Genomic DNA, 23,683 nt, shown 5'->3' on the forward strand with positions numbered 1-23,683 from the left:
AGTATTGATATAATAATGTTTCATCTATTGTAATTTTGATGAAATAATATAGCTGTCATGATAATATTAAAGTAATTTTTAATTAAATTAAAGAATTTTAATCAAGTTGAGTTAATAAAGATTGTTTTAATATAACAACATTGTTTATACAATAATTTTAATTAAATTGGATAAAAAGTAAATATAATAAAATATTATTTTAATGTTTTTTAAAAAAAATAGTTTTTAATAAAAACTATAGTAAGCAGTGAACTTTTATTATATTTTTTTTTTACTAATGAGCGTTTAATTCAAATACTTTGGGGTTAAATGATGGGATCTGGATAAAGCTCCACGGAGACCGTATAGAATTTGAAGACCTTCGTCGCATAATAATACAGATACAGAGCAGTGGTTTCGGCGCATATTGCCAGACGCTGCTGGCCTGGCCAAACCTCCGATCCTGCCGTCTCGATCTCTCTTTCTCGCTGATTTCTTTCTCCGAGCGATCTGTAGGGTTCCCGCAATTGCCTCGAAAGCGGCCACCATGAATCGAATCGTATTAGGAGGTATCACGGCGAGAGCCCACCGGGCGACTTCTGGCTTCTTCCTTGGTTCTTCGAGGTGTCGGTTCCCCTCCCCCTAGCGCTATTTTTTTTGTTCTTAATAGTGTTTGTATCCGAACTCGGTGCTTCGCGTGGCTGAAAAGAAAAGAATGTTCTTCGAGCCGCTCTGGCAGTTTTTTAAGCAAAATTTGTTCGCGAATCGTCGTTCGTTTAAGCGAGATGCGGTGTCATCTTATTCGAAACTGAAGGTCGAATAGAAAAAACCAATGACCAGTGAGATCCAAATTGAAGTGGGATCCTCGAAGCTATTCATTTCTCTAATCAAAGATCGGTTTCTGTGATGACTCGTTGCAATTCAGTAATGTGTTGGATTTTGGCTCATGTCAAGTATTTTGCCACCCACAAATTTGGAGGACGAAAAAAAAGACTTTTCCTCTTTGGTAGACGTATCAAGTTACAATTGTTGTATATATCTGATTTTAGTGTCCTCTGCTGTTAGAGTCTGCCCATTTGATTTGGTTATTTTCCTCGGGATTAAGCTATATTTCAATAAAATATTCAAAATTCATATTACCTTAGTTTTATGTCAGTACTGCTCAACTTGTAATCTCCGTTAAAAAAAGTATTGTGGTTTGCATCATTATTGGGCCATAGACTGGTAATGTATACTTCTAGATGCTACTATTATGATGGATGCTTCGTATATTTTGTTTATGTTAATGATTCAATTCTCAGTTGGTTTTGCTGTGCGCCTAACTATTTTGATTCAATGATTGTATCTTTCTGTGCACCCCGTGTATGCCAAAACATGATGTAAATTCTGATTGGTTTAATTTTAACTTTCAACAGAACCCTACATTCACTGTCTTTTGCTACGGTGCCAGTTGATCTTTCAGGTTCTCAGCCAGCAGAAGTAAACAACTTGGGTAAGTCTCTGTTATCTGTGTCAATAATATATTTTCCTTTAATGCTGACGAGTGAGATTTATTTGATCCTTTGAGAATGTAGGTATAGTCATTTTAAACAGTATTCAGATTTACAGATTCATCAATTTAATTGACCAGACTTAGGCTAAAGAAATTAAGGTGCTAAACTATTAATTGACCATATCATGAATTTGACTCTGCTCCTGTATAGGGACTGAGTTTGATCAATCAATATGAACATTGGTCATTAGATGCATAGCTGTCAATTGCAATCAAATTTAGTTCTACAACGGCCAAAAAGGTTTAGCTATAAATCGGCTAAGTTGATCAAGTGAAAATTGTATAAGTCAGTTATTTATGTGATCAAATTATGCACGAATAAGGTTAGCTCAAATAGTATGCAAAAACACTTATTTACTCCATCCATAATTGTCCAATTAACTTAATGAACTTTGAGTTAAGTGGAAATAGTTCCCATTCTCACCAAATTAAGGAAATAACTCATGAAGACCAGGACGCAATCTTTGTAATTGTCTAGTAATCTGGGAAATATATTTGGGGCATCATTGAAAATTCTCAAGATTTTAAATTTCCCCCAAAAGTGAAATATCATCTTAATATAGAAATCAATTATTAGTTACTCTCCAAAAAAGGTCAGGTCTTTGAGCTTTCAATTTTGTTAAAATCACTAATTTATTTAAAAGTGGAAATTGTTTTAGTAATTTATTTATCAATAAAATATTCATATTAGATAGAAACTGCCAAAACTACAAGATTTGCTTCCATATGAATATTTAAAAGTGAATATTTGTATTTCAGTTTGGTCTAGTTAGAATCATATTTAAAAGTGAATATTTGTAGCATTTGCTAATAAAAGAGAAATTCAATTATGTATGTCACTTATATTTGTATCATTTGCTAGATTTGCTGAGACACTAAAACTTCATGATAGATTTAGCAATTATCCGTATTTCAAAATGATACATAAATTTATTTTGGTTGGAAGTTTTTTGGTTTTCTACAGTTCCTGACTGACCTAAAATAGTTTTTCCTCCATATTTTAAAAACTGAAACCAAACTGCTTTACCTCTAAATTGAATTTTCTCTGTTTGTTTTGGATTGGTCCTATTCATTCTTTTGGTTTTCAGTTCTCAATTCCTAATCCCTAGGCTTAACTATTATTTTTCTTTCATAATCGTTTATGATTTTTCTATTTCTTGCTATTTAGAATTATACATATATTTGAGACTCTGCTATGTGCATCATTCATCACTTAATTTTAGTTTACATGAATTTCCATGGAAGATAATTTGGTTTTTTTGCTGGTTTAGTGCAGGGTCAGTGGAAAACATCTTCTACTTCAAATTGGCTGCTTGATCCCTTGAACGGGGATCCTTTCATTAAAGTTGCTGAGGTTCAGGAATCAGAAATCAAGGTATGCTGTGTCCAATGCTACTTCACTTTTTTTTCCTTTCTTGCAAAAAAAATGACAGGTACATCTCCATCTGCATGGGGTTAACTACATTAGTTCACCAAAACTACATGAGGTCGCCTACAATTCACCAATACAGTTTTGATTGGAATATCAGACTGTTACTCTGTTCTGCGCTTTCTTTCTTCGTGGAACTGATCTCTTAAGTTATTTTACCTTTATGTATATCTAATTTTCACTTTTTTTTTGCAGCCTTTTGTGGACAGCTTGTCTAGGTGCCCAAAGCATGGACTTCACAATCCATTTAGAGCTCAAGAGAGGTCAGACTCTTAGCGTTCTAACATTTTTTATATATACAGGAATTGGATAATATGTATCACATGATCACAGCAATTCTGTCGCCTTTCAGATTGCATCTCCAATCTCATATTTGCACAATTGTTTCAAAAGTACTGCATATTTGCACAGTTCTGAAATATAGTAACTCCTTTTCTAACTTATATCTTTCATTGATTTGCATTCTCCTAAAATTCTAGAGGGATATATAAGTAGATCTCAAACTGAATCTGGTTTTTCTTTGTTCTAAAATTTTGTCCAGTTTATTTATAGGGTTGTATCTGGTAAACAAAATATAAAAATGTTGGACCACAATACAATAAAAGAATTTCCAAGAAAATCCATCTTTGGTTGAATTTATGAATCTTAATTTGGGATATAATGTTTTCTCTTTTGATAAGTTATCCAGTTTGACAAGACAAACTTTGTGGAGGTAGGAAATGTGAAATCCAATTTGGATCAAAAAGTTGATGTTGTGGATATTCAAGTTAAGTTTCTTGGTGGAGGTGCATATTTTGCAAAATCTATGATGACCACCCCTTGTCAGCCTGACCAAATAACTGTGTGACTTGTTAGATTTACTTGTTTATTAAGCAAACCAGCAGGATATTAAAAAGTTTTCTCAACACTCTGTTAGAGTCTGACCTGTTCTCCAAGATTTTGGATCATCCATATGCAATTTAATTATAGCGTGGATATCAGAAATTCTTGATAATGCCCATGCGAGGGGACTGACCTTGTAGTGTCGAATTTTCCTAGCGACTCTTTTATGGATCCAGACTGACAAAATCTCAGTCTAGATTTGCATGCAATATTACCTTCTTCAAACTTTCTAGTGCTTGAGTGGCCTACAAAACTCTTCTCATAATGTATGTTGGAATGCATTGGGTTTTATCTTTGGGCTAATCATTTGAGTCTTGTGGTTTAAAATCCATTTGATTTGCTACTAACTTTAGATTACAAATTTCATCCATTTAGTTGAAGGTTCATTCTATTTGAATCAAATTGTTAAAAAATGTTCTAGACAATGAGGGGTCAGCCAACTAACTAGCGCCTAGGCAGCTTCTAGGTGACAGACATTAAAATATTATTAAAATAGAGTCATATTCAAGTTTTCAAGAAATATATTAAAACTCACTGAACACAACAAAGCATTTCTGTCGAGGGCATTAACTGGAAAACCATTTCTTTGCATCTTACTTCATTCCTTTATTTGAAGTGCATTAGCTAGATTGTCAATTGCTGTTGAATTATTAAGAGAGGACACAATGATCTTTATTTACTTAATCTGATTTCATCATTGGTTGAAACTTTAAAGTATTATTACTTTTTTCTTATGTCTGATGGCTGATTTTATGGTTATATTTTGTAGATATCTACTATTTGGTGAAATCTCAGCAAAATCAGCACAAATCCTTGGACAGCCTGAAGTACATACCTTTGAATTATAGAGTGTATTTATTATTATTATTTATTCTTTAACTAATTATGATAGCCATGATGATTAGTGAACATTCTTTGGAATGAACAATGGACTGTGTTTCTGATTATTTACTGACATGGATGCTTGTATGCAATATCAGGTTTCAGAATATTTTGCAAGGCTTATCCAGAGAGTATCTCCAAAGAGTTTTGCACAAGCTCTTGGTGAAGTCACTGTTACTCAGAAATTTTTGGAGAATTTTTCTGGCGACCAGGTATAAGCAAAATAGTGTCATGTAAATGTAAATGCTAGATCCTTATATTCTGTTGGTTTATCTGTTCATGGTTCCTATTTCTAATAAAAATCCTACTTCACTTTGTTTGAGATAGAGAATAAGTACATAAAAATGCTTACATTTACTTTATGCTCAAGCCAACTTGAGTATTATGCTAAATAATTAGACCTAGAGCTTTACTAGAGTTGGCACTTGACATTTATGTTTTGTTATATCATGAAACAGTTGCAGTTTTGTCTTCTACTATTTTTCTCCAAGGGCATCATTTAGGTCATCCTAGCAATAATCTGCTATTGCTTTCTAGGTGGAATGATTTGAATCGACGATTGATACTCATTCAAGTTATTCAATTATCCATTCTTATTTTAAAAAATACAATTATTTCACTTTCAAAATTGTATCAATAAACAGGAACGTAGCCTGCATGTTTAGAGTGGGGTCATTTGACCCCAATGAATTTTTCTAGCAAAGCATTGGTAATTAGAAGTACATTATATGTATTTGTGTTTGCAACGATAATAGCTTATATGATCACTAACTAATTGAAATTCGAAATTATCTTCCTACAGAATTTACTGTCACTGGATGTATATGAGTATATATTTTTATAAATTCTCATATTTTGGCAACTATTGAATCTACAACTAATTGTTTAAAATAATATATTTTTAGTTTTCCTTTCTAGTAACTTAGCACATCTATCACAGTTCTTCCTCTTTCTACACTATCTTTAAGTACATTGATATTTGTTCTCTATTTCACTGGTCAAATTATTCCTTTTGGTTTTACTAGGCTTATTCTTAACTTTTCATTAGCCATAACATGTCATCTATCACCAAAAAAAATATCTTAGTCATCGCACATCACCTCTCAACCTATATTCAGAGTAAGTTCTTATTGTTTTCTTCCTCAAACCTAAGTCTTTCTTTTCATAGCGGCTACTGATTAAATGATGGCTTGCTGTGATCTCACAGTCATTGAATCACTTTATTACAATGCCATAAACACCAACTTATCAGAAATGCCAGACAATAAGATAATGGCCCCACTCACATAAATATCTGGCTACGTCTTTGTTAACAAATGTTCTTTTGGCAACACAATAATTACTAACAATTGTTTACCTCGTCACCATCTGTGATTTCATAATTCAGGGAAGTGGAAAGTGGATGGAGATAAAACTAAAGATACCATTTTATGTTTAATGAGTTAACATTCTTTTTATTGTAATTTCTGGATATTTAATGTGATGTTTGACTTTGTTATTTTTGTCGTGATTATTTCTTGTATGGATTCTAGGTTTTTATTAATTTACATTAGATGCCATTTTTTGGTCCTTTTAATTGGGGTGGTGGTTAGTGATTTTTTTATTAATTTACATTAGATGTCATTTTTTGGTCCTTTTAATTGGGGTGGTGGTTAGTGATTTTCTGCTATGATCTTTGATAATTTTTATCTCAGGTCCGCTTTCTAGCTCGATCATTTGCAGTACCAGGCAACTATCTTGGGCAGCAAAGCCATGGCTATCGATGGCCATATGGTCCAGTTAGTATCTCTTCTCCACATACTTAAGTTAGCACTATTTATATAGGACTCGTAAAATGAAGGTTAATGTGGATTGTTCTCTAGACTTTGATCATTCTTGAAGCACAAAAATTTTAGAATTCTTGCTACATGTTTGTTTATCCTATCTACTCAGACATCTATGCCTTTCAGATTTGTCTCAAATGAGATGCAACTTGCAAGGCACATGAGATAAGTGCATGACCGCATGTTAATCGACACATCATTAGCCAAATTATATGTGTTGTTTCAAATTCTACATACAGCTTCTTGGCATCTAAATATTAAATATTTTTGTTGGTAAAATGGGGGAGAACCAAAAATTATCTTCACCTGCCGCTGAGGTTGAAATGGCATCATTACTATACTTTATTTATCTAATTACATGAATATTCTTCTTACATATCTATAACTACTTACACAGATACTCATTTTACGCATTTACTTCTCATTTTCAACAGATAAATAATAAGATTAGACATTTAAGATATTCAAATAGATAGACATACACCCACTTAAAGCCCACAAGTTTTCTTGGAATATTTCAGTTACCTTCATTTGTGGCTTGACCATCTAATAATGTCTATGGGACTTACATGTGGAAATTGGCAATTTATTATCATAAATTTTGAAGTTGGCATGCTAGGAAAGTACCTTGGAAACTAGTAAGTTAAGCTACTTTTGTACGGACACCTGTCTTATAAGTAAACGTATTAAGATATGATGCAACCTCTTGATTGCTTGCATTGGCTCTTCAAATGAGGCATATTTATTCTAGTTCTAGAATTAGGTAATATGTGGCTTTGTCAAAGGTTAATGGTGGTTGATATTATTGCATTTGATGCATAATGAACAGTGCCCTCCGTGGACATATGAACAACTTATCCTTGTATTTGTGAATGCATATTTGTCTTTAAATTTCTATATCTTTTCCTAATTTTTACACAGGGTTGATCTTCCAAATTATTCAAGTTGAATGTCTGATTTGAGAAATGAACAATAAATATTTGAATATGAGATTCTCTGAGGGATTATCATTGTCTTTATGGAATTAATGTGTATGTGTATGCACTCAGGAAGGTGAAGAATAAGTATAAGCTTTTATCCCTGTACAGTAATTTATATCACAATGAAGGCTTTAGTCTTACAATCATAAATGGCCATGGAATTTTTCGCTTTCGAGGCTTTTGCTGCTATAGTGTTTCACAAGTTAGAAAACTGCTAATTGCATAAGTTTTACAATCTGTTTAATTGACATGTGGATGAAATTTCTTAATAGAAAAAAAAATTGTATTCTGAACAGGTTGCTATTATCACGCCATTTAATTTTCCAATGGAGATCCCTGTGTTGCAACTAATGGGGGCACTGTACATGGGCAATAAGCCAATTCTTAAAGTTGATAGCAAGGTAAAGCAAGGATGATCCTGTTGCCTCTATTTAAATAACTACTTGTTGTTTGGTATTTCTCCTATGATAATGCATTTTCTTAAAGAATTTTAGCTAAAGTGCTCGGATTAAATGTTGTTTAGTATTTTCTGACTGATCTTTAGTGTTGGAGCAATCGTTGTACCTTTAGGTTTTGATATTTAGGCAAAGGGTTTAAGTTAGGGTTTGTATCGGTATTTGATATGCACTATTAAGTGTACAAGTACAAGAAAAAACCAAGTGAGATCTTGGCAGAGGTGAAGTCCAAGCATGGGAGACTTGGCGGTGTAAGTCCAAACTTGAGGCATGGCCGTGTAAGTCCAAGTGTGACTTGGCAAGGTGAAGACCCAGAGCTTCGTGGCAAGGATGAAGACCCAAAGGTAAGGAGCCTTTGGGTAAAGGAAGACTCGACGACAAGGACAAGACCGAAGGAAACTCTTGAAGGCAAGACGTGAAGGATAGGGAAGCATCCGAGGGACACAAGGTTGATGGAGGAGGTTAAAAGGCAAGGTCAAAGTTGTTCATGGAGGACGAGTGCATGAGTGATTGTACTCGGGGGTAAAACCCTAAGTCAGGGTTTACCAGTCGATTGGTATATGTCTAAGTCGACTGGTGGTTGAGAACTAGTAACTCGGACAAATGCAGAGTTTGTGGTTGTAGGGTTACTAGTTGACTAGTAAAGTTACCTTCAACTGGTCCAGCTGCTAAAGTTACTAGTGCAACGAATAGAATACTTCTGTTTGCTTTACCTATGAAGACCAGTCAACTGATCCATGGTGAGCAGTCGACTGAAATTGAGTTGTTAGGTTGTAACGGTCGAATTCCACATATGCGACCGGTAAGTAGCGGAAACATAGCTTGTGTGTTTCCTCCTGAGCTCTATATAATGGAGCTCGGGATGACTGACATGGCTGACGAAATTAGAGGTGGCTAACTTCTAATTAGAGTCTCCAAGTTTTCGTGATCCAAGTGCTCTTGATCAAGGTTGTGGTGAAATTTCTCCACCGACAAGGAGGCTTGAGATAGCCGGAGTTTCGGGGATTGATCCACCGACGAATTAAGGAGCATCATCTTCGAACCACGTTAAACAAAATGTGTTAGGGTTTGTATTTTTCTTTATTCTTGTCTTTAGCTTTCATACTTATTGTTTTGTATTTCCACTGCGCTAACAAGTATAGGAAAGCAAACGACGTGGGACATCGGCTATTCACCCCCTCTATCCGGTGTCAAAGGTCCCAGCATTTAGCACCCATGGTATGCCCATCATTGGATCCCACATAGGAGAAGATATGATCGACGAATTGAAGTTTGAAAAAGGCAAGGATGATGGAATGCGATCATGACATCTCAATGATGGCAAAGCCATCGGCAAAGTGAAGGAATGAGTGAAAGAAATGAGGGTTAACAAATAAAGAGGTGGCAGATCTAGAAGGGAGAGGAGGCAAGAAGTCAGGATGGAGGAGACATGCAGTGTCAATCAGATCAGAAGGGGGCATACCAATACAGGAAGAGTGATCTGCAAGAAGAAATAGGTTACAGTAGGCAAAGCTTTAATTAAATATACCAAACTCTAACAGGTTCAGCTAGAGCAATTCACTCTGACTCAGCTTCTAAAGAACTGGTTCAGCCACTAAAAAACCACTAGAGCCCATTAAACCCTAAATAGTTCATTCTTGGTCCAAATACCATGACCCTAATTAGGCCCTGACCATATATATAATCCTTGATTTAGCTCAAATCAATTAGGCTGAAACATCAATTCACAATCCATTAGACTGCAATCAAGGTCACATTGCAACAATTTTACCGTTGCACCAAGGCTATCCTAAGTATTTAGGATGGAAAGTAAACTCAAACCTAGGCCAAAACACTCAAAATTTAATTAGTCATCAATAATATTAGTAAATAAACAAACATTAGTATGTAATAGATTACTGTCACATGTTGTATCATTGAATCATATGTGGATAATCATATTTATGATCTGTGTTACTGCCACATCAAGCATCCAGTGTTACTTTCTTCAAACATGTCTTCCAGCTGCTATTCTTTTCCTTTGCTCTAAGTGGACTGTTGGAATAACTTGTACAGTGTGCACAACTAATGGTATGTTATGGTTGCCATAGGTAAGCATTGTGATGGAGCAGATGCTTCGGCTACTTCACGATTGTGGCTTACCCAAGGAGGATGTTGACTTCATCAACTCTGATGGTAAAACAATGAACAAACTTTTGATAGAGGTTTGTATTTATAATAAATTCAATAATCATTTATTATTCGTTATTTTGCTAAAAAGGTTAATGTAGTGTGACCTTAGGGGAGCTTAGAAAGCTCCCACCCCTGAGATTTTGGAGTTCATTTCATGTATTGGTGTGTGCTTAAACATTGGGACTTTTATATAATTGTGTTTATTGTTTGGTTTTCTTTTTATCTGGTATTTAGTGCATTTTTCTGCTTCCTTCACCCAGGCAAAGCCACAGATGACACTTTTTACTGGAAGTTCACGAGTGGCTGACAAATTGGCAGTGGACTTAAAAGGTCGCATTAAATTGGAAGATGCAGGTTTTGACTGGAAAATTCTTGGCCCGGATGTTCAAGAGGTCTGTCAACTGTTCAAGCCTCAAAGGACCTTTCAAACCATTTAAGCCTTTGTATGTTAAGTTATTTTAAACCAACACTCTTTTCATTTTCATAGGTTGATTATGTTGCATGGGTGTGCGATCAAGATGCCTATGCCTGTAGTGGTCAGAAGTGCTCTGCACAGTCAATCCTCTTCATTCATGAGGTACTATTTATTATCTAAAGTATTATAAAAGAATTTTTACTGATTGGCATATTTTGGCATGGGCTAAAATGTAGTGCACATTAAAGGTTTCCACACATGCATTAACAATTCACACAAGAAGTTGCAAATATTAGATGGCAAAACTCTGTTCTCTCATGTTGGCATGATGTAGTGCTGACAACAACATGGTGCAGTTGGTGCCATGTGAAAGAGGCATTGACACAATTCATACAACAATTTATTAGTAATGGTCAGTCCGTGAATACTCAGACTGGTTAAGTTAACCAAAGTATTAACTAGTTATTTCGTTAGATCAGATAAATCAATCTATGACCTCCTTTCTTAAGAACTTCATCATAATGTGCTGTATTCTAGATCAAATTAGTCTGACATAGATGTTGATGGTGAACTTGCATCTACCTTCTAAGTACAGTTATGTACTTTATGATTTATCTTTGAACAAATCATGTTTCTTTAAATACATCTTTGAACTAATCCTGTTTCTTGAATAACATATTTGAACCAATCTTACCACTGTTGGAGCTGTATTGAGTTTGACAGTATAAATGAAAATGAGAGTAGTGAATGCTTTGTCAAGGGCTATGTCTTGAAGTGTTTGTTTCCGTTTCAAACAGAAAGATAATCTTAAATATTGAGGTAGAATATTGATAACATTTTTTTTATAGTAGGTATCTTTTCCCTTACTGAACCATAGCCACATTTTTCTCTAATGCATCATTTTTTTAATAATCCATGCAAAAAACTTAATGTTGTGTGCAGAATTGGACTGCTAGTGAGCTTCTATCTAAAATACAACATCTAGCAGAGAGAAGGACACTGCAGGATTTAACTATTGGACCTGTTCTTACTGTAAGTGATTAAGTTGGACAGTTTATTACTAGTAACAATTAGTTAGTTTTTATTTGAATCAAGGTCTTAGCGTAGTTGTAAACATTAATTGCATCTAATTGAGCTTAATTAACTTATAATTAAACAACTACTGGGCTTATTACATTAATAATTAAATAACCTTCAACACAAATTTTTAAGCTCTGCTTATTATTATTATTATTTTTTTGATAAACAAGTTTGAATATGTATGACTTTTATTTGACTTGGCTCCTTTTCAGCTATAGAGTAACCTAATTAGTTAGAATATCTGTCTTCTTCTGATTATAACCTCTAAGAATTATGGTTATGCAGATTATGAGTTATTTTTATGTCTATAGTTTGCAAGTGTAGCAATCAATTCTTACACCTCTATGCACTTACAGAGAATTCATTTTCTAACAGTTTACAACAGAAAGCATGCTAGAACATGTAGATAGCTTGCTTAAGATCCCAGGATCTAAGCTACTCTTCGGTGGTCAAGAATTGGAGAATCATTCTATTCCAAAAATCTATGGAGCCCTGAAACCAACTGCTGTCTTTGTTCCATTAGAAGAAATGCTTAAACCTCATAACTTTGAGCTTGCTACAAAAGAGATCTTTGGGCCATTCCAGGTATGTGTCACTCTAGCTGAAATGCAAGGTACTTTTTTTTCTTGTAAAATGATTTTTCATAATGAATTTTGCAGTTATGGATTATGATATTCATAGTTGCATTATTATTTTGTTTCTGAGAGGGAAGCTTGCTGATTTATTAGTTACACATTTCATTGGTTGGTCTGTTTCTTCAATAGTTGTCAGGATTATAACTGATCTTTCATCTGAGAAAAAATGGTTTTGATATTTAATGGTGGTTTACAAGTATTATAATAATATTGTCTGTTCTCATTAATGCAGAAAGAACCCATTACAATATGGTTTCTGGGACAAGGATGCCATAATTAAATGTGCACAACACCTTTTCTACGGTCATACTCAGTGTGTCGGAAGATATTCTCTTTTTCTTTGTAATTTTAAACAAGCAATTGAATCGTAACAAGCACTTGATTAACTATCTCAATGATATTGGCACTATAATACTCCTTTGCATCAGATTATAGTTGGCTCCCCAACACAAGTGACACAAACAGTATATGTCAGAATGTAATGCAGGTCAGAAGATAGATAGTGTGGAGGAGAAATGGTAGATGCGAGCCTTCATTTAGAAAATCATTAACACTACAATACAAGTGAAAATAAGAATGATGCAAAAAGAAAAAGGAAAAAAATCATCCTCAAATTTGTTAGGGTAGGAATTACAGAGAAAATAATATGAAAATTTTTTATTGCTTTCGTCATGTGAGGTTCTTCTTTGTCTTGAACATGGAAATATTCTGAAACGCCAAACTATGTAAGGTCTTTGGTTCTTGCAGTTTATTTCGAAACAATGTCTGTGTTCTAAATGACGTGTGTGTCAGATATTTCCTTCATTCTTTGTTTATTCCTGATCCTGTTTTTCCCTTTTCCCTTCCTTGAATTACATGATATTGTCTAATGCTAAGCTTTCTCATTTCTTCTATAATTTATTGCAAAGTATATCTTTATTATAGCCTATCTTTATTGTTCTTATTCATTCTCTTGTTTTTGGGGATTACATCTACTAGTCAAACTTGCTGAAAATTTTCCTTGCTCAGATTGTTACCTACTACAAGCATGATCAACTCACTGAGGTGTTGGATGTTTGTGAGAGGATGCATGCACATTTGACCGCTGCTGTGGTCTCAAATGATCCCTTGTTTTTGCAGGTATAATTTGCAATTGTCTCAATAAATTAGGTCGCTCCACAGACACACATATTACTTATTCTTTTCAACTATTCATTTGCTGAAGGAACCATGGAACGTCTTAATTGTTGGCTCTAATCTGGATTGCATTTTCCAACTAAATGTTTGGCTGACCTAAAATTTTACAGATCCAAGTGTCATAAATTAGAGCAAGCCTGCATAGCTTGTCTACATTGGTGTATAATAGGAGGGAAGTGGGAGAAGAATGGGGAGGAGGGAAAATAACACACACACACACAAAAAAAAAAAAAAAAAAAAACCTGAGCGATCAATTTCACCCATTTGTATATTGTAGAACTTACTAGTACTATCACACCCCATGTACTATCACTCTGTATTAACTCTGGGACTGATTGACGGGGGCACTGAAGATGAGCGCGGTCGCCTTTTGCCAACTTTCAAAGTTTCTTTTACACATTCTACATCTGAAGCTTGAACTTTTTTCCACTTATTACCTATTTGCATATTGCGTCCCTCATTTTGAATATATGCAGGAAGTTCTTGGGAAATCAGTGAATGGGACAACATATGCTGGAATCAGGGCTAGGACCACAGGAGCTCCACAAAACCATTGGTTAGTTTATTTAGGCATTATATGTTTGCTTCATTGTATAATTATTAAAAAAAAAAAACTCATGTTTGATACCATTAAAATTCAAGGTTTGGGCCAGCTGGTGACCCAAGAGGTGCAGGAATTGGTACACCTGAAGCAATCAAACTTGTTTGGTCTAGTCACCGAGAGGTTATACTTGATATTGGGCCCGTGCCACGCAATTGGGAACTCCCACCACCTTCATAAACCAATTTCGAACATGATAGACTAGTAATCTATCGGGTTAAACAGCGAGGTTAATGCTTTTAAATGCATTCGAAAGGATGGCTGGAAAATAAATAGGGAAAATTTCTTCAGGTATATGTTTTGATGGAAAGTTGCAATTTGCATATTTTTGATTTATAAAATTTCTTGGTCAATAATTGGCGTTCCCGCAGCACCAGTATAAATAGTTGATTTTTTTTTAGATTGCCAATCAATCTGATCTGTCATCCAAAGAATGATATGCTTTGATGGAAAGTTGCAATTTGCATCTTTTTGGTTTCCCTGTCCAATCTGTGCTCATGAGGTTGTTCAATCTTTAGGATCTTTAGTAGATGTGGTGCCAAATTAGATATAGATTTAGTCGTGTAAATATTAATCATATCATCAATTTGCATTCGACACATCTATTGAAAAACTTGTCAAGCTACTCAAATAGAAATAAGAATCATATGTTAGCTAAAGATCAATTTACTAAATTTATTTATTTATTGCAGTATCTTAAAATTTTTTTATTGAAAAACTTGTCAAGCTACTCAACTAGAAATAAGAATCATAGGTTAGCTAAAGATCAATTTAATAAATTTATTTATTTATTGCAGTATCTTAAAATTTTTTAAAATTATTGTCAACCAAAAAGCCACGAATTTGAATCTTGGGAACCGTCTTTTATAAAAAAAAAAAAAAGATAAGATTACATATAATGAATCCTTCTTCGGGACTTTGCATGATAAGAGCACTGTGCATCAGAATATTTTTTTTTATCTTAAAAATTTTAAGTCGAAAAACATGATATATAATTTTACAATCATATAATCAATTGCATTTGTATTTTATTGGTGCATATATCAAATCATGTACCACTCCAAACTAGCAAAAAAAAAAAAAATCGTAAAAAGATAAAATGTTACATCTTCATTAACAAACTAAGATAAAATGTATGTGTGTGGCTATGTATATATTATCCAAGAATATTTGATTCATCATCTTTTCTTTATCAAATTGACAATCGGTGATTAAGACAAAATATTATCACATGAGATCTTGAGATCAAAACATAATGTGTCCGAATATACCTCTCTCCATATCTTACCATATGTATTAATGGTCAGTAGTCATTCATAATTTACCTCCTCCATATTAACCTAAGGACGAATTGACTAAGGCATTGGGAGCGAATGAATCGCCTTTTACCAGACAAGGAAAACATCAAACTCAAATTGTTCAAAATTTCACTATATTTGAAAGGAATCACATTCCTTTCTAATGCAACTTACAGCTTATTTTATATTTCAAATTTAAGTGCCACACACGTTATGCTGATAAAAACAATGCATGTACCATGGTTTTAGGCAAGTAAAGAGATAGCAAGAGAATTAAATGATGGAAGGAGCATCTCCAGGCATAATTTTGTGCTCTCATGCAGCACTCAGAAAATGAAGACCACACTATCATGGATTCTGGACTTCTGATTCTGCGCCACGCATTCCGAGATCCACATCAGATTCCTTATCTCCTGCTCACTCAATCTCATATAGGCGAAGAAAACAGCATAGTGAAACTGCACTCGCCATTGTGAGAATTGATTAGAACTGGTGAATTAGTTCATCCAAAAAGAACAACGTCCATAAACAAGCATGTAGAGAGAATTCTGCAACTCATTTGGTATTTTTAAGAAAACAGGAAGAAAATTCAATTATCTCAAACTTACAATTCCCTGAGAGATTCATATATCGAGCAAATTGGATTATTAACACAAATGCAGTGTGATTCTTGTGGACCAAGTTCTGTTGTATGAGCAATCACAGTACGTGTAAAATCAAGGAAAACACACCCTCTGAATAAAATAGTCATGTCAAAGAAGTGTCTTTGGCCAAAAGGATCGACAAAATCCTCCACATACAAAGATGGTGGAAAAGTTTGAGAAGTTAAACATAAACAACAAACATCGGAATTAGGGGAAAGTTAGTGATATCCTTTTGTCAATACAAAATTAGAGAGCAAGCAAATTGACAAAATTCATCTAGACTCACAATCAAAAAATTTCAGAGTCAGGTGGATCAAGCAGGCCACACAATCTTAAAAATCAATAACTATCTTTATTAGTTAATGATTTACAACAATGATATAAATCAGTTTTAATCTATCCTATCAAGCAATTGGTGGATGATGCTTACCTGCTGCTCAAAAGCCAAACAGAGCCTCTTTACTTCCTCTTCATAAAATGCTTTGTCCAGCATCTGACTTTCTCCGTAGGATATCTTGGCAAAAATGGACTGGTATGGTGGATATTTTTCCATCACGCCACGGACCTGAAACAAAAATATAAATGCAATCATGTTTAAGGTGTGCTTGCTTTAAATGAGAGAGAAAGAAAGTGACAATTTATTTCCTTCCAACAAGCTATATTGTCTACACCAAATTAGAGTGGAACTGGAAGGAAGAAAAACCAGCCTTCTTGGTTGATCAACAAATGCCAACTGGTCCTTGACAGATAGGCACGATTTAGTCCCCAACTGAAATTTAGGCTTCTATACTTCTCTCCAATTAAACACAACAAGAATTATTTCTTTCCCAATACCTATTCCTTCGTGCAACTTAAACAACTTCTTTCATCCCTTTCTCTATTCCTTCTATGAGATGATTAACATACTTTTATCCTTAGATCTTTATGATGACTAACATTTCAAGAAAGAGCGGATTGGCCTTTTTCGATACTAATACAACTTAGGCAATATGCATCTGAATATGAGTGATTTTGACACTTTTTGGATGAGATGTCACCATTCCCCACCTACATTAAAATGCAACACAATGGTGTAATGCAAAATCAAATTAGATGTCTTGTTTCTTGTTGACAGTGACTGTCAAATGGCAAAGTTGATGAAAAGTAATTAAGGAAGGCCCAACAAGTAATATGTGGTGACTGAGATGAATGGTAAGCTTCTTTTCTAACATATCCTAGCTACCATGGCATTATAGCAATTGATACACTCATTCCCTCTCCTCTTTTGTCACTTAATCTCCCTATAAATGATTGGTGCCAGTCAGCGCTATTCACCTATGCTGACCTATACCTTATGTTGGCACAAGTTGGCATTAGTGCATGGCCATTTTAGTCTGGGACTGAAATTGATTCCTCAACACTTTGAATTCTGGTCTTCTAGGATAGGTCGGTGTGTTTCATCAAAAAAATGTAATGGATGGTAAGACCAACACAATAATATAGATCAAGTGCTTTTCCTTATAGCTTAAAATAGTATCACAACAAGTCATGTCCTGGGATCTTGTCAATGCCCTATATTATACCCAAGTGGGCATATTGGACTTAGGCAAATCCAACCGAACTGCCCAATCGAACTTCTGTGGGAGTGTTATAAAGAAAAGAAATTAGTTTTTCCTAAAACTCAAACTTTGGAGGTAGATGATCTAATTTGACAAGCAATTTAACTATCTTACCTGGTCAATATCCTCACAGATAGCAAGTTCTTCATGGCCATAGGGATATCTGTAAAGAAAAAAAAAAATCTATAAGAAGAGTGCAAACAACCAATACAAGCAAAATAATTATATGATAGAAGGGTGAAAACCATACAACAAACCGAAATTAGAATAAAGCTTCCGGCGATCATCTCTAGTCAACTCAGTGCCAATGCTGTAAAACCAAGCCCTCAATTAATGAGCAAAAAATCTCATGCTTACAAATTTTTAAACTTTGATGAATGTGTTGGGTAAACAATACGATGAACATGGCCACCACTTGAATAATCTGAAGTTTAATTTTGGCTCACCTATTTATAGTAATATTGACAGCCCTTCTATCAGCTTCAAATGCAAGAAGATCGGACATGATTTCAGCAGTTGCTCCGCCTAGTTTCTGTTTTGATGTAACACTTTAAGCCAAAAGTAGTAGAACAGACTATCTTTTTCAATCATAGATATTGTGATATGTCATCATTGTTTACCTGACAGAAGTTATAGAAATCTTCAAGGTAGGCCTTGTACAAGGTATTCCTCATGATCTCTATATTCATATCATCCAAATCCTGACAGAGTCAAATAAAGATAAAGTCTTTGCAATTAAACAAGTATATGTTTTTCCAATTATCCAGGTATACTTATTCTTTGCAGCTGCCACACAAAAAAGAACGAGGAAATAGACAAAATTTTGACAAACAGCACCTCTGATGTGATGCACTCTGAGAAATATGGTGCCAATGGTGTATCAACAAGAACCAATCTGTAAAGTTCCCGCATATTTTGGGCAACTGCAAGTGTTGCAATGCTGCAGAAAAGATGCTCAAGATCTCAATATGTTAACACCAAAAATAGACAGAACAGAGAGGACATACCTATCAAACATTCCTAAAGGGTGGCATTTTTCCAGCAGTTCCTGAACATCTCTCTCATGCAATGTGCCGGTGACAATAAGAACAACATTGTCGATCATGTAACCATACCTATCAGGATCAACAGGTGTGTCAATGTTTCCATTGGATGTCCAAAGAAATTAGTTAGAAATAAAAACTAGTTTGTAAAGCAGGAAAACATTACACTGGGAACCAGAGAAGTGGCAACAACTAAGAATAAACATGTAAAAACAATGCTTAGAGTAATGCTTACGTTATATATTCCAAGAAGGTTGATAAAGGCTCTGTTGCCTGACACAGCATATGCTTATACTCATCCACAAGTTTAAGAGTGCATTTCTCCACAATGGTAGTTGTATGTAAAGGAGATGGCTCTGCATGCAATTACAGTTTGTTATAAGATGGCAAGATAACATCTACATCAACTAAACGAAGGCTAATACAGAACTTAGTTCATATATAAACATAAGCAAAGTTAGATGATATTTGTAAAATATCATCAGTGCTTATTATAACCATATTGTTAAGCAATTATCGATGTATACTAGAGTAGCGCTAGCTTCAACTTGACCATGTATTCAAGAGTCAAAATATGTCACAATGAACAAGGATTCTTGTCGACTTGTGCATTGTTGCCTTCTCATGTTGCATCTACTCCGTGATGTATTCAGCTAGAGCTAAGAAATGAATTTAGTAAGCTCACTAACATTTATGAAATTTAAATAAACTTAATTATTTACACAATCAATTGAGTCTCTGCATTAGATGTGTGAAAAATCACGTTTGATGCAACGGTTATGCAAGCTTAGATTCGATCGTATTCAAGAATACGACACATGAAACCCTCGAGCCTTTATCCTTCACAAATTCTCCTTACAAAGGTTTTATCAAAAATTAATTATAGAATTTACAATGGAAAAAGGGGAACCACTAACTCCCTTTTTCCTAGACCCGCGCCAGAGGAAGAGATCTGAATCAGGTTTCTGATCAGGCATACAGGAACTCAGAACATGCCAACCAGGTAATCATAAATCCTATTCAACATCCAAACTTGATGCCCAAAAACAAGCCCAAAATTGCAACTGTATAATGCAACAGATAAATCCAGCAGCATAAATTTGGGAAAGTGCATAGAATCGAGAACCAAGTTGAGATCCCAACGCACCGTTCTGTAGGTACGGCCCGTACTCGGTTGCGGAGAGGTGCATCTTGACGTCGTCGAGGGTCTCGCACTGGCAGAGGTTGTTGTAGTCGGCGGCGGTGAGGAGGCCGGAGCGGTAGCCGCGGACGATGGCCTCCAGGTACCCGCCATGGACGTTGAACGTGAGCGCCTCGAATCCGTACATCGCTTCGCCCTCCGGCCGCCTCCTCGCGGATGCTTCCACGGTCGAATGATCCGATCTCTTCTCAACCACACGGCCTCGTTATGCTCGGGACCGAGGCGGACAGCACCACGATTTTGTTCACGACTTAAGTAACGTAACGAATGTCGACGACGGAGCCCCAAGCCCTCGTCGTCGGATGCTGCGATTCCGCCACGTTTAACGGTCGTGGCAAATCGCTAATTAACTCGCGTTAATGTTGCCTTTCTTCCATCGGGAGCGCGGAGCAACTGGGTCAGATGAAAATCACGTGCGGCCCGAAGCCTCGCCATCTGGGCCAGCAGTGGCCCATCATTCAACTTAATTTTGTTGTATATTCTTTTTCATTTATTTAGGCATGAAATGACTTCTAAAGTCAATTATTGGATTGCCATTGAATTTATCTCCCTTGAAAATGACTTCCAATAAAAAAAAAATAGATAACTTTGTGTATCAAAGTATGCAATAGCTTTCATTTATAATGCAATTTCCTGGTAAATATACCTCTAAGAATTGACTTGATATATATCTATATATATATATATATATAGTAAATGCAGCCTCAATCAGGGAGATAATTTCTAGGAAAAATCTTAAAGGTTGACCTCTTAATTTCTAGATAATTGTAAGTCAAGAGCCAATTAAAAAGCAGGGATAAATCAAATTGCTAAAATATTTTGGTTTTATTTGATTTATAAATACATGAAAAAAAATATTTGATAAACTATATTATCCAGGTTGTTCGATCTCCTCCTCATCCAATTACCTTGCAGCTTCTTTTGAGAATTAGGCAACGGCAGCAGAGCATCGCGATTCACGTCCATAAATTGTTTGACTTTCTGCGTCGAAGAAATCCAAAACACCTCCGCCTGCAGCTGATCTCGTCTCTATATATCCAAGCAACTGCTCATTTTCTATCTCTGCAGTTATACGCCTTCATTCCATTCTCAAGCCTGTTAAGTTTCTTCCTTAAATTATTTTTTTTTCTTCTTCAGGAAAACAATTTTTTTTCATATGGATTTGATTGATTCATTCTCTGTTTGTTCTAGTAGTCAATATTGTTATTCTTTGGAGAGTAACTGAATTCTTTGGTTTTGAAAAGTAGGGGAGAAGTCGAGGAAAGCCATGGGCCAAGCTTTCTGCTGCGTTCAAGTAGACCAATCCACGGTAGCGATCAAGGAATCCTTTGGGAAATTCGACGATGTGCTTCAGCCTGGATGCCACTGCTTGCCTTGGATCTTCGGCAAGCGTGTCGCCGGTCGCCTCTCCCTCCGAATGAAGCAGCTCGACGTCAAATGTGAAACAAAGACAAAGGTTTGCGTTGCTTTCCTCACTCTGCTAAACTAGTCCTTTGAGTTAGTTCTGGAGATAAAAAAGTTGCGAGTTTTTTGATAGATGAAGAGCTCAGCTAGTTCGTAGGCATGTTGAGTTCATGATCTAGAACATGTTTGGCACCTAGCGTGTTGTCTGACTTTGATATCGTCTTCACAGGACAATGTGTTTGTGAACGTTGTGGCATCCATCCAATACCGTGCTCTGCCAAACAAAGCAAGCGATGCTTTCTATAAGCTTAGCAACACACAGTCTCAGATCCAAGCTTATGTATTTGACGGTATGAATCTCTCGTCGATGATCGTATGCATACTGATGTATTTTTCTAAGATAGGAATCACTTATTGATGGTAGGCATAGTAAAATGAAGTTATGGGATGTGGAACTTTGAATTCTTCGATGTTATTGTAGTTTTTCTTGTTGACCCTTTTTTCTATTCATCAACTTTAATTTCAAAATTAATTATCAAGAAGCAAACTTCTTATTTTTCAAATTTGAAAAGAAATTAATCTCAACAGTGTAAATTTGAACCCAAAATCCTTTACAAACTTCCACACGTCACTGAAAGTCATCATTCAAATTTCTGTAATATAATTGATCTACAATTTCCCTCTTTCCAGTGATAAGAGCCAGTGTGCCAAAGCTCATCCTGGACGATACTTTTGAGCAAAAGAATGAGATAGCCAAAGCTGTGGAAGAGGAACTTGAGAAGGCCATGTCTGCTTATGGCTTCGAGATTGTGCAGACTCTCATCGTCGATATTGAACCAGATGAGCATGTTAAAAGAGCAATGAATGAAATCAACGCAGGTAATTCTAATTTTCTTAGATTGACCAAAGAAAAAGATCCAATTCCAATCATAATAATTATATATATATATATATATATATATATATATATATATATATATATATATATATATCTATGCCTTTGCAGCTGCAAGATTGAGAATGGCAGCAAACGAGAAGGCGGAAGCCGAAAAGATTGTGCAGATTAAGAAGGCGGAGGGTGAAGCGGAGGCCAAGTATTTGTCGGGCGTGGGCATTGCCCGTCAGCGCCAAGCCATCGTGGACGGCCTGAGAGACAGCGTGCTTGGCTTCTCTGTGAACGTGCCAGGAACAACTCCGAAGGACGTGTTGGACATGGTGCTCATCACCCAGTACTTCGACACCATGAAGGAGATCGGAGCACAGTCCAAGTCCTCGTCAGTTTTCATCCCTCATGGACCGGGGGCCGTCCGTGACATTGCTCAACAAGTCCGGGACGGCCTTCTCCAAGCATCTACCCATTGATTATCAAATTAATGGAGAGTAATTAATAATTGTGAAGGTTGTGTATCGTCTTGTGTGCTTATATCGAACTGCCGGGCTGTAAGTAAACTAGGTGTGTGCTTAAGCAATTGTCTTAAACGTGCTTCAGTTTGTTTGTAACCAAATCGTTTCTGATTTTCAATTCACTCGCAAGATCTGCTTTGAGATGGGATGATCATATTGGAGCGAGAGTGAAAAGGTCAAAAATATAAATAGCCTATTTTCAGAAAAACAAAAACAGTAAAAATTGCACCAGCCGGGAATCGAACCCGGGTCTGTACCGTGGCAGGGTACTATTCTACCACTAGACCACTGGTGCCTGCGGAAGTTATTTTAATATATTTAGATCATATTATTAATATTCATGTTTTCGTCAATAACTAAGTCAGGCCTTGTCCGAGAAAGGCAAAATCATAAATTTGTATTGTAGTTCTCATAAATTAACGACACCGGAAAAGTTAAATTGTTGCATCTTTTTTTAATAATTTTGAGTATTTATTAACGTGCCGCATCTGTAGAAAAAAGTCAAATTATTGCATTGCTATAATTTATAAATGTTGACCGACATGTTATAATGACGAGTGCAATGAGCTTGCATTCGATGGATTTTAATTAATTTTCTATAACAATCATTCTAACTTTTCTTCCCTTGTATTATATTAATGTTTTTTTTAAATGTTAACTCGATGAGCTTGCATTTGTATTTGATGGAGACCAATTTTAATTAATAATTACAATAAAAATTGTTGATTATAATTTCACCATACAAATCTTCAAATGACATTTCTTTTATTTGATGCATAAGTAACCAGGGGATTTGATGTTGCTTAGGTTTTAATAGATAATCCATACTTATTAGAATCTAATGAAAAATTAAACTCACTCATAGGGGTTTTGCTATGGTGGTAAGAAATACAGTGTATTTTCAATTCTCATACATGGCATATATCCATCTCATTTTCTGAATTTACTTTATAAGTAAAATGTGTGATCGGACTGTTACCTCAAAATTAATCAATTCGTTTCTTAGATTTACTTGATGGACGAAATTTAA

At 35.4% G+C, this 23,683-nt stretch overlaps 3 protein-coding genes and 1 non-coding gene across 5 annotated transcripts; 2 read left to right on the forward strand and 2 right to left on the reverse strand.

The window, feature by feature from the left end:
* The first annotated feature begins 355 nt into the window (after window positions 1–355).
* Window positions 356–14,414, forward strand: LOC122015268 (delta-1-pyrroline-5-carboxylate dehydrogenase 12A1, mitochondrial-like). Its single transcript, XM_042572066.1, has 16 exons — window positions 356–603; window positions 1,395–1,471; window positions 2,803–2,906; window positions 3,156–3,223; window positions 4,612–4,669; window positions 4,823–4,936; window positions 6,419–6,502; window positions 7,824–7,928; window positions 10,073–10,186; window positions 10,415–10,546; window positions 10,642–10,731; window positions 11,512–11,601; window positions 12,025–12,234; window positions 13,293–13,403; window positions 13,937–14,016; window positions 14,103–14,414. The coding sequence occupies exons 1-16, from the start codon at window positions 527–529 to the stop codon at window positions 14,239–14,241; spliced, it is 1,653 nt and encodes a 550-aa protein (XP_042428000.1). The 5' UTR covers window positions 356–526; the 3' UTR covers window positions 14,242–14,414.
* A 1,057-nt stretch (window positions 14,415–15,471) lies between these two features.
* LOC122016128 (V-type proton ATPase subunit d2) lies at window positions 15,472–20,133 on the reverse strand. The gene is made up of 10 exons (XM_042573333.1): window positions 19,792–20,133; window positions 18,880–19,000; window positions 18,609–18,716; window positions 18,439–18,541; window positions 18,222–18,302; window positions 18,048–18,133; window positions 17,852–17,911; window positions 17,716–17,764; window positions 16,434–16,568; window positions 15,472–15,817 (listed from the first exon to the last, which is right to left on the reverse strand). The coding sequence occupies exons 1-10, from the start codon at window positions 19,970–19,972 to the stop codon at window positions 15,686–15,688; spliced, it is 1,056 nt and encodes a 351-aa protein (XP_042429267.1). The 5' UTR covers window positions 19,973–20,133; the 3' UTR covers window positions 15,472–15,685.
* Window positions 20,134–20,785: 652 nt separating this feature from the next.
* LOC122015701 (hypersensitive-induced response protein-like protein 1) lies at window positions 20,786–22,782 on the forward strand. 2 transcript variants are annotated; one of them, XM_042572717.1, is made up of 5 exons: window positions 20,786–20,942; window positions 21,090–21,301; window positions 21,479–21,599; window positions 21,940–22,128; window positions 22,256–22,782. In XM_042572717.1, the coding sequence occupies exons 2-5, from the start codon at window positions 21,113–21,115 to the stop codon at window positions 22,609–22,611; spliced, it is 855 nt and encodes a 284-aa protein (XP_042428651.1). In that variant the 5' UTR covers window positions 20,786–20,942; window positions 21,090–21,112; the 3' UTR covers window positions 22,612–22,782. The 2 variants fall into 2 exon arrangements, with proteins under 2 accessions (XP_042428651.1, XP_042428650.1); XM_042572716.1 differs by having other exon boundaries at window positions 20,789–20,942; window positions 21,093–21,301.
* Window positions 22,783–22,877: 95 nt separating this feature from the next.
* On the reverse strand, window positions 22,878–22,948 carry TRNAG-GCC. Its single transcript has one exon. It is a non-coding gene; the product is annotated as a tRNA-Gly (tRNA).
* Between the last annotated feature and the right edge of the window lie 735 nt (window positions 22,949–23,683).

The sequence above is a fragment of the Zingiber officinale genome, chromosome 8B (genome assembly GCF_018446385.1).
Source record: "Zingiber officinale cultivar Zhangliang chromosome 8B, Zo_v1.1, whole genome shotgun sequence".
Taxonomy (NCBI): domain Eukaryota; kingdom Viridiplantae; phylum Streptophyta; class Magnoliopsida; order Zingiberales; family Zingiberaceae; genus Zingiber; species Zingiber officinale.